Source organism: Vidua chalybeata, chromosome 1 (assembly GCF_026979565.1).
Source record: "Vidua chalybeata isolate OUT-0048 chromosome 1, bVidCha1 merged haplotype, whole genome shotgun sequence".
NCBI classification, from domain to species: domain Eukaryota; kingdom Metazoa; phylum Chordata; class Aves; order Passeriformes; family Viduidae; genus Vidua; species Vidua chalybeata.
This window is the reverse complement of record NC_071530.1, coordinates 120809965-120820853: the sequence shown is the minus strand read 5'-3', so window position 1 is coordinate 120820853 and position 10889 is coordinate 120809965. Positions and strand designations below refer to the sequence as shown.

Genomic DNA, 10889 nt, shown 5'->3' with positions numbered 1-10889 from the left:
ATTTTTTTGCTACTGCACAGTTTCTTTATATTGTTTTACCAAAGCCATATAACTTTTAAAGACAAGCTTTTCTTTAAAGTTGGCATTAAAAAAAATCACAGTTATGAAAATGACATTTCTTAATAGTAATATTTTAGTAAGAAGTGTGCACTTTTTATTTTCAAATTCAAAATGGCTGTCCATTTAAACATCTTGCCATCTCAGAAGTGTATCTTGATGGGATGTGTTCAGCTAACAATGAATATGCATCTTGATTCTGACTAGCTTGACTCAATATGCTTTTTTTTCTCTAAAGGATAAACTTTTTTGTATCAAGAACATCTTGTAAGACTGAGATAATCATTTGCATTATATTTAAATTCTGGTGTATGTGTGTTATATAGATTGAATATAACTTCAGATATCTTCAGTGTCCCTTGACACTTAACAGGAAAGTAAAGGATGGTGAAGATATTTTCTATGAACCACTTACAACTTTAAATGTAAGTTTACTCTGACATCATTGCCGGCTGTCTTGGTTTAGATAAAATAAGATATTTGAATTTTTCATCATAATATTTCTTCTCCAAAGCCCATGACTCTGTATTTAAAAGTATATTGAAATTAAGTATGGGCCAAAGTTCTAAGTAATAAATAAAATTTAGATAAAACTATGAATGCTCAAGATATTGTGCTGCACGTGCAGGTAGTACATCAAAGAAAACCACACTCCAGTCATTGTAGTGACCATCCACTGTAATGTAAGGCACTGAAAAACCTGACAAGCTGATTTGTTTCATATGCTGATTGCAAAATACTTATGATGCCTGAAACAAATTTACTAGTTCTTTGCATTGTTAATCTGTTGTCTCATTCTTTGTCAGAAAATGTTATTACAACAAACTTTCTGGCTTAATATGTTTACTTTTTGGGATTCCTGTTGGCAATTAGTTGTTATACTGTCTAATAGTAAATAAATAAATAATTTTCTCATTAAATGTAAAAGTGTGATCTCACAGGTATTGTTGAAAATAGTCTGTATAATTTTTGAAGCTTGAAATAGACTTACAGAGCCCAGCAGAGAAGCTGAATGCCTTAGCAGGCAGAGAGGGCAAGATAGTGCTGGGTTCAGCACAGAGTCCTTAATCAAAAGAACTTTGCCATATCTTACACACATTTTACTTTTCATTAGGCTAATATTCAGGTAAAAAAGGTGACCTAGCCAGTTTTGTAAGCACTTTGCTTGCCTAGGTGAATTCAGTTTGACCCTTTTGTATTTGTGTTTTGTAGGCCATGGTGCGCCACAATCGCATGGAGCTACTCAGCCATCCTGTGTGTAAAGAATATTTGCTTATGAAATGGTTGGTCTGTTTTAATGGATCTAAAATATAATACTGCATGTCAAGAGAAAGACTATTTTGCCTGAAAGGTGTTTATTAAAATGTACCTATTTATAGAGTTGACTGAGCAAATGTCTTTTCCATAAAGTAAAACTTCATATTTAGTAAAGATTTTTTGATATTTGCAACAAAGACAGCTACTATCTTTATTTCCTCTTTATTGCAAAAATATATAATAAGGTTGCCAAGTTAAAAACGAAAGGAACAGTATTTCAGAGTGGCAAATGCACTTTTGTCCACATAGGTGGACAAAATACACCATATAAGTGATGAACATATTCATCACAAAGGAATATTTCAAGAAAAGTTTATTTCCTCATCTTGAAGAGATAATTGACTGTTAAATTTGATTGCATGCTCTTCTAAATTTGAAAAGTGTTGTAACTCTAACATTCTCACTTTCAAGGATGGCCTATGGGTTTCGAGCACATTTAATGAATTTAGGCATATATTCTCTTGGTCTCATCCCCCTGACTCTTCTGGTCACTCACATTCAACCAGGAAGACCTTTGAATGGAACAGAGCTCTATGAAGCAAGACCATTAGAATACAAGGTACTTTTATTAGTAATTACAATATGTTTCACATTTTTATAGCAAAAAGGTATGATTATTTACATAATTTCTAGATTAATTTATGATCTAGCAACTCTAAGGAATTAAATTGAAGTATATATTTCTAAACATTCAGCAGCAACTTCTTCAATAATTTTCAGTTCTTGTTTCTTATTTTTATTTGTTTCTGAGAAATTTACATTTGGTACATGGTTACTTCAGTTTTTCCCTGAACAATATTTGTTTAATATTGAAGAAAAAAGATTCACATGAGAGAAAAAGCATAGAACTGAAGCAGGAACTCAAAAAGGATATGCTATTAGAAATATGAAATAAAATAAATTCAAAGGTTATAAAAGGTTCCTGAAGATATCCTGATATATGAAAAAATATATATGAATCAGAACATGGATTTCACCATAAATATTAGTAAAACAGAATATAGATAGTAATAAGTACATGACAAATCTAACAGGGTTACTTTATTTGGTAATATAATGTATATATAATAGGTAGAGATGAAGTGAACATTTCTTTAATAATTTCTAATTTCTTTTGTGTTCTGATTTTTATTTCAGGACTCATACTTCACAAGGGTGTGTATGTGTTTAGTTTTAATTATGAGTTTACTGGGCATCTGCAAAGAAATATTTCAGCTGATTCAGCAGGTAAATACATAGAGAAATAACATTAATCAGACAGTGTGCTTGCATGGCAGTTTGTATGATATTGTAATTAATCTGTTTTTTTCCTGATTAGAAGGGAATGTCAATTTATACTTTTTAATTTTTATATATAACGATTAAAACTGATAAGATAATTTAAATAGTGTATTGAATTCAGTGTTTTAATGGTGGATGACTTGTAAATATTAACCTTTCTCTCTTAAATCCTAGAAATTGAAATATTTGTTGGATTACTCCAATCTACTGGACTGGACCATTTATACTACAAGCATAATTTTTGTGTCTTCTTTATTCATTAATACACCAGCTCATTTGCAGTGGGAATGTGGAGCAATTGCTGTATACTTGTCTTGGATGAACTTCTTGCTTTATCTTCAACGGTAAAAATTTTTTACAGGCTTTACAATAGAATATTTTGGTATTTTCAGATATTTTACATATCCTAAACTCTGACTGATGAAGTTTGAGAGTCCCATTTTGTATTTTTATTTTTTTCAAACTACACAAGTTTCCAGATTAGGACCATAGGAATTTTTTATCTCTGATGAGCTGTAAAGTAATTTTCAGTGTTTTTCATGTAGAGCATCACAACATATGTTATAGCAACTATAGAAATAACAATATTTATTTTAATGTTAATTAAGCATAGCCATGCTTAATTTTATCTTTTTTAAAATCATCTTTTACTACATTCTATAGACTTTGACTTTAAAAGAACCCAGAAGGGTATGAATTATGAATGGCATAAGGAAGTCAGGTTTTATGAGTAATACCTGGGAGAAGGTAAATTCCTTTATCATTTCCCATGTTAAATGGCATGTCTCATTTTATGCCATAGTGTCCTGTAAAAGAATTACAATTGATGATATTAGTCCTTCAGCTGACATCATGTCTGTTTATTGCCCTTAAGTATCTTAAATCTTGTCACTGGTACAATAGTGTCCAAGAGTTATGAACTGCAGAAGAGCTGGGTGGAGGAAAAAATAGTGTGGGTGTAGTGCTTAAGACTAATAAATTAAACACATTTGTGTCTGAGCATGTGGTAACACTGCATAAATGTTCTTCCAATTCTTATTGTACATATGCACTAATCACCCCCATGAAGTCTTGCAGACAGACAAACATAACATTTGATTTCAGGGTTGTTTTACTGTAGTAGGGATGTTTAAGGACACAGATTGTAAACAGTTAATGTCGAAGAGAGTACCTTTATGGTCTTGCCTCTGCTGCAAACCTTGTCCTCCTCCCCATGTCTGATCTTAGATGACCAAAGAATGGGTGTGTCCTGTCTGCTCTGGGCAAAGTGGGGGTTGAACCAAAACAGGAAAAAGATGATTGCACAACCTTTCTTCTGCTGTTGGATGAAATGCCTTCCTGGCCTGTTTTTTCAAGTGTGTTGCAGTAGAACTCTACACATGATTTTTCTAATTCATTCAGGCTGTCTTTTCCCAAAGCAACATGTGATTCCATTGACATCAAGTGAATTTTGCCTAATAAATGCCTGATAAGTAGGAGAAGATTGGGCTTGCTTTATTTCCAGCTTGACCTTTTCAGTCTTGAACATAATGTTTCAGAGAGAAAGACATACATAGGGATTTCCACAGTTGCTACTGTAGTAGCATAAAAAAATCTCTTGGTCCCTGGATTTGAGAGAGGACATGAATTCCCAAGTTCAGGTTTGAAAGAAAAAGTAATTTAATCTGCTTTATGGTAATTCCTGTTCTGATATTTAGTTTTTGTGTTAACCAAGAATAGAAGAGGCTTGCCAACAACAGATTGTTGTTAGAAACACAGGTGTTTTAAAATCATGCTATTCTCCTTCTCTTCCTGAGCAGCATGTTTCTTTTTGTTTGTTTGTTTTCCATTCTTTGTATTACACTAAAACTACATAATGTCATTTGTTTCACATCTTGTAAAAAGTGAAATATTTTAAATCAGGCACGTGGCTGCTAGGTGGATTATGTTGCCAGTTGTCCTTTGTTCTGGTTGCTACTTTGCTTTGAGAAGCAGAAAAAAGTTGAATAATTTGGTGATGTTTTTTTTCTGAATGCAGCAGTGATACAATACTGTACTGCCTATACTTATGGAGACAATAAATGTTATAGATGAAAAATACTATCTTGAAAGCTGTTCTTGTGCATTAAAATATAAGATTATGCAGTTTAGAGTTGCTTTGAGTAGGATCACTTGCACTCTTTTGGATGTGAAAGTAGAACAAATTGTTACTATCACAGAATGTCTGAGGGGCAGTGTCTCCACAGAATAAATTCAACATTACTTACTGCCTTACATAAATAACTGAAAGGGACTCTAACTTCAATATTTAATGGTTTGGGGGTAGACTTGGCAGTGCTAGATTAACGGTTGGAGTTTATTATCTTTGAAGTCTTTTCCAAACTAAGTGATTCTATATCTTTTTTGTTTATTTATTGCCTAGATTTGAGAACTATGGAATCTATGTTGTGATGTTCTGGGAAATTTTGAGGACTTTGATTCGGATTGCTGTGGTTTTCTTTTTCCTGATACTGGCCTTCGGGCTGAGTTTCTTTGTCCTTTTGGGTTCACAGGTTAGTTCAATACTATAGTTAAGTTTTTATCATTATAAATATTATCTTTGCTAAAGCATCTCAAGACTTTATTTGCAAATTCCATCAGTTGGGCTTTTTCTTTATTTGGATATTTCTTTTTGCAGCAAACATACAGCACACCTTTGCTTTCCGTAATGAAGACATTTGCAATGATGCTGGGAGACATTAATTACCATGATGCATTCCTTGATCCTTTACTAAGCAATGAATTGCCATATCCATTCCTCAGTTACACAGTTCTCATTATATTTACCTTGCTTATTCCAATCCTCCTTATGAACTTGCTAGTAAGTATAAGCTATTTATTAATATACAGAAGTGGTTAAACATGAGTATGTATAGAGAGTTCTAGTGTGTAGAATTACTGCAGTTAGTGACAGCCACTCATTACTTAACAGATATTTTCAGTAACATAATAAAATGTCTCTGTTCTCTGCACTTGTTTTCCATCCAGTTTACTGATCTGAGTATTTTCCCCCACCTCACTCCTGCAGGACTATCTTTAGGTAATAACTGTGATGGAATTTGAATTGGAGCTGCAATGTATTATTCTGAGGTATTGATAAGCAAAATTGGGGAACAACGATTTTTGTTCAATCCCTTGTTGTATCATAACCTAACAATAATTTAAATTTAAAAAATAAAGTCCAAAAAGCCCAAACTCAAATCTTCACTGCACACAAAGCAGCAATCAGAAGTAGTGATAGAACTAGAAAGTTAAGAATCAGAAAACACAATAATGGTGAAAAGGGGGGAAAATATGTAATATATCTTCAGCCATGTTCCATTGAATATAATTTTTATTTAGGAAATCACATTTTCACTTGAGCTGAGCAATAAAAGTCAAACGCCTCATGTTTTTTAAACTTGTTTATTGTGGCCATGAGTCTATTTAATCAAGAGATCAACTGGTTTCTTAACATTACAGCAGTAATGAAGAATGTAAAAGAAGGGATGTTATTCTTGGCAAAAGTAGCACTTCAGTGCCTTACCAACAGAGTGTTGTCAGTAAAAACACTCTACATTTATTGATACATACTTTCCAAATATACAAAAAATGTTTCCAAATTCAAGTGAAAAAATAATTTAACTCTAGAATATTTTTTATTTAAGTGTGAACGAGAAATACAATTGAAATCACAGATTATGAAAAAATAGATAATGAACTATTTCTTTTTCTCCTAGATTGGTTTGGCTGTTGGTGATATCGCTGAAGTACAAAAATATGCTGCACTCAAAAGGATTGCAATGCAGGTGAGTAACACATCATGAAAGCATCAAATGCTGGAAGTACATATCATTGCTAGAACACCATTTAGATAATTATTTGATTTGTCATCACATTCCCAACTATCTTAGGATATCTGTAAAGCAAATTGGTGAACATGGCATCTAATTCTGAATCTCATTTTCATTCATATGAGTCATTGCCAAGGAAGTGTACAAGCAAATGCAATTTTAAGGAATTTTTCAACCATCAGTTCAAGCAATTCTGAGTTTTTCCAAAACCAAAATCTCAAAATCAGTCACTGCAAAGCTTGAAATTGCAGTTTTCCTTTAGTAGAGAACCTATGCAGTGGAAAGAAGGTGCAGAAAAATCAAAAGGATAACAAATTGATTCTGCTGTACTAAATTCTCATTAGTAAAAAGAGTGCACATCTATGTGGAGAAATTAATTCTGCTAAGATACTCAATACTGGTATGACTATGTAGTTTTAGTGTTTGGGCTGGACTGTTCAAATATTATGCCACTGTTTGCAGTGTGGGGTAGTACTAGTGAATTGCATATAATGGCATGATTGTTATTTTCACATATAATATGTATTTATCTTAAGACAACATATCTGATTCTAAATGCAAAACCACATTTAGGTTAATCTTCATACCAACTTAGAGAAGAAGCTGCCATTTTGGTTCTTAAGTCGGGTGGACCAGGAATCAATCACTGTATATCCCAACAGGCCGAGATATTGTGGATTTATGGTAAGATAGTGAATATTAGATAGAAGAATTCTTACCAAAAATGGATGTGATTGACTTTGTACACACATTGCTAAGGACACTGTGTCATTAACTGATATCAAGGGAATTGTGATTAGACCTTGACTAAGGTCAGTGAAAAGGATAAATCAGTTTAAGTGCAGCTGTATTCAGAAAAAATTAGTGTTTGAGTACTCAGTGAACTGTAACTTTATTAAGACAAGCTACAAAAGATGTTCAGATAAAAGTAGAATTACTCCCTTTTGGCTTTTCTTCTTTTATTTGAGCTATTTTTGATAGACTGAATTTTCTTATAAAACAAATGTTTTAATATATAAGAAAATAGCATCATAACAGAAAGTCTTTTCAATGTGAACACTGTATGAAGACTTACTGTTCACATATTTAATCTGTTGTAAGACTATAGGATCTATTTCAGTTTGATTCCATGTTTTGTGTAGAGCGTGTTCCAATACTGCTTTGGGTGTGAGGACTCTACCACATATGCACAGAGCCCTGATACAACACTAGAACTGGAAGTTCTGAAGCAGAAATACAGGTATTTTTTGTGATATTTTACAGTTATAAAAATAAATAGAACCAATATTACAAACATACTCCTTTTTTTAAAAAGTATTTTAAAGCTCCATACTGTATCTAAAAAGTAAAATTCTGTGTCCCCAGCCCAAACCAGCACAGCTTTTTAATCATTAAAGTAATCTGAAATAATGGGGAAGATGGATTTTCATTTTAGAATTTTTCAAATTGAGGTTTTCAAGGGTTCAGAACTCCCAAGCGATGTAATTCTGTTGGTTTACACAGATACACAATCTGTTACTGACTTTCTACTGGGTAAATCAAATTCAGATTGTTTCCCCAAAAATGAATTGGTGTTGATTCCAAGCATGATTCTCAAAGCCTTGGAAGGAATTCTTTATGCTTTTTTGATTTACTTATCATAACAACATATCTATAAGAATGGTTTCAAAAAAGCTTACTATGAATGTACAACTAGAAAAATGTATTCTCACTCAGTCTCACTTTCCCCTGCACTTGTTTTCCTCCATTTTTTTCCTTTCCTTTTTTTTTTAAACCTACCAAATTTTTGTCTGCCTGCACGGATTCAGATTGAGTATTTTTTTAAATTAAAGACTCAGCAGGAGTTGAAGATGAGACTACACCCTACAGATACAGGCAAATCAGGGACTTTAGCAAGGCTTTCTTCAAATGCATACTACATCATTATATTATAAAACAGCATAAAACAGACTCTTGCTTGGTTGGGATTTTTTTCCTACAGAGATGGAAGAAAACTGTAATTTTACAAAATTGTTTGCAATAGAATAACTTGTGACCTTATCATTATGGAAAGTCATTTTTATTACTCTGAAAATGTTGACTGAAAATTCTTACTATGGTGCCAGTGTGTTTTTACCAGAGTTCAAAACAAACTTCAGTTACTACTGGAGCTAGTGTCAGTGCTGTGTGTACATTTTTTTTGCATTTTGGCTTGGGGCAGGGTTTTCTTTTGCTTTGCATTTTAATTCTTGTGATTTTCACATATTTTAAGATGTATTACCATTTCTTGTTTAAAAAAAACACAACAAAACAATGAAAAACCTAACTACATCTAAAGCCCCTCAACTGCTCTTCACAAAGAATCTTTTCAGTCACACCAGATTTCATGTTGTAATTTTGTGAGTCTAGACATTCGGAAAAGTAGATTTTCAAAACGCCTCTTTGGTAGTTTTATAAAGACAGCTTCTAGTCACATTTCCCATTTCTTTCACTGTTTCCTTAGAGATAACAGATACGGTGTCCTGTATGTGTGATGCTAACTTAGTTTAACTACTTAATTGCATCAATTGCACTTTGGATAGCAATTTGTAAAAGATCAGTGAGAGCCTCATCAGTATTTCTCATATGCTGTGAAAGTAGCTGTGAATTTCACTAAATGTTTTTGGTTGTTTTATTGCCATTGCACCTCTGGCCTTCTTCTTGCCAGACAAGGAAATGGATCAATAGGAAAAACTTTTGATAGAGCAGTCAACAACTTTATTTTGAGAGTGAAGTTGCTTCTACCTTAACTACCTATTAAGTTATTTTCCACAAAAACCACGGATTTGTTCTTTAATTCTATTTCCTGTAACATGGAGAAGTTCTTCAGCTTGAAGAATTAAATGTATTCTAAATAATAGTCTTTGTTAGCAGAAGGGTTTATTAAGTACTGTCAATTTTTGCATCTGTAATTTTAATGATTTAAATGTCCTTGGGAATCAAATGATGAAACCTGATGTGTATTATTTGTTTGATTGCTTTTTAGGCTCAAAGATATATCAACATTGTTGGAAAAGCAACATGACCTCATTAAACTGATTATCCAAAAAATGGAGATAGTGTCAGAGGCTGAGGATGAAGACAGCAATGATTTATTTCAGCACAAATTTAGGAAAAGGCAGTTAGAGCACAAGAACAGCAAATGGGATACAGTGTTAAAAGCTGTTAAAACAAATGTGCCTAACCCAAGAACAGAAAAGAACAATAGCTTCTTCTAGACTTGGCTATGATATCATGTTGTATTATCATTTTGTTCTACTTTAGGGTCACTTCTCTTAATGTCTTTGCGTAATGTTAATGTGATACATCATGTACTCATAAAAAAAGGCCAGATCCAAAACCAGGATGCAGGTGCTCAAAACAGTATTTAAAGAGACTGGAGATGTCTACATCCAAAACTGTGATCCTAAAAGTGACTGGCTAATCAGGAAAGTGCCTAACTCAACAGAGGCCAACCTTGCTGTCCTGGCAGTTCCCAAGGCCTCGGTCTAGATCTGTTCCTGGATTTGGCCCCAGTACACTTAGGTCTGTATGTAATGACATTATTTTCTGTTACGAATATTTTTAGAATTTCTAAATTTTTAGAAATTAGATTCTAGTCATTTATTATTCAGATGTTTGGAGAGAGCCAATGGGCTTTGTATAGCTTAAAGTAAAAGTACAAAACTAATCTGACAGAGTGCGTTGGAAGTTTTGCTGAGTAGGGACTGCAGGATCAGGCCTGAAAGGTAGGAAATGAAGGATCATGAAGTTGCAATGTAAGGGAAGAACTAATTTCTTATCTAGATAAGTGGAAGGAGGTCACAGTGGGATCATTTGTACTAGCATGCACGTAGCAATGATAGAATGACATGTTTAATATTAGTCATTTACAACTTGCTGTTCTTATACTGCTAATGTGATTTGGGCCTTCCTGATAGCCTAAAACTGATCCTGCTACTTTAATCTGCACTTTGGTTTTATTATTCATTTACTGAATATTCAGTGCATTATGTAATATATGGTAATATATTAAATTTAGTAAACATTAATTAAAATGTGTTTAAGTACCTGAATATATTTGTTTCAAAGCCAGTGCTAATAAACTAATTATGACTATGCATGGTGGTAAGGCTCTGTGGTCTGCTTTTGAATTCAGACATTTTTTCAAGAACTTAGTATACATTAATTCTTCTCATAAAAACCAATTATGATTCCTGTTTATTTAAAAGGAACTCACGAGGAGGTAATTCACACTGTACAGAACTTGTTCAGTCTTCAGAAAACACTGGAAGATGCACCATAAATTAATGTGACTTGTGCCTTAAAATTGCCACAGATGTTCAGTAGGCAAAATTCTTTCTCACCCAACTGCTCTATCCCAGC

The 10889-nt window shown here is 33.1% G+C and overlaps 1 protein-coding gene across 1 annotated transcript in view; it reads left to right on the top strand.

Annotated features, from left to right (window-relative positions):
• Positions 1–10593, top strand: part of TRPA1 (transient receptor potential cation channel subfamily A member 1) — a 31555-nt gene extending 20962 nt beyond the window's left edge. The window contains exons 17-27 of the mRNA XM_053948000.1: positions 384–482; positions 1270–1340; positions 1786–1933; positions 2512–2601; positions 2830–2999; positions 5057–5186; positions 5312–5494; positions 6393–6461; positions 7080–7190; positions 7649–7746; positions 9511–10593. Coding sequence (XP_053803975.1) covers positions 384–482; positions 1270–1340; positions 1786–1933; positions 2512–2601; positions 2830–2999; positions 5057–5186; positions 5312–5494; positions 6393–6461; positions 7080–7190; positions 7649–7746; positions 9511–9742 — 1401 coding nt within the window. The 3' untranslated portion in view covers positions 9743–10593. The remainder of the gene's footprint in view (positions 1–383; positions 483–1269; positions 1341–1785; positions 1934–2511; positions 2602–2829; positions 3000–5056; positions 5187–5311; positions 5495–6392; positions 6462–7079; positions 7191–7648; positions 7747–9510) is intronic.
• Positions 10594–10889: the final 296 nt, after the last annotated feature.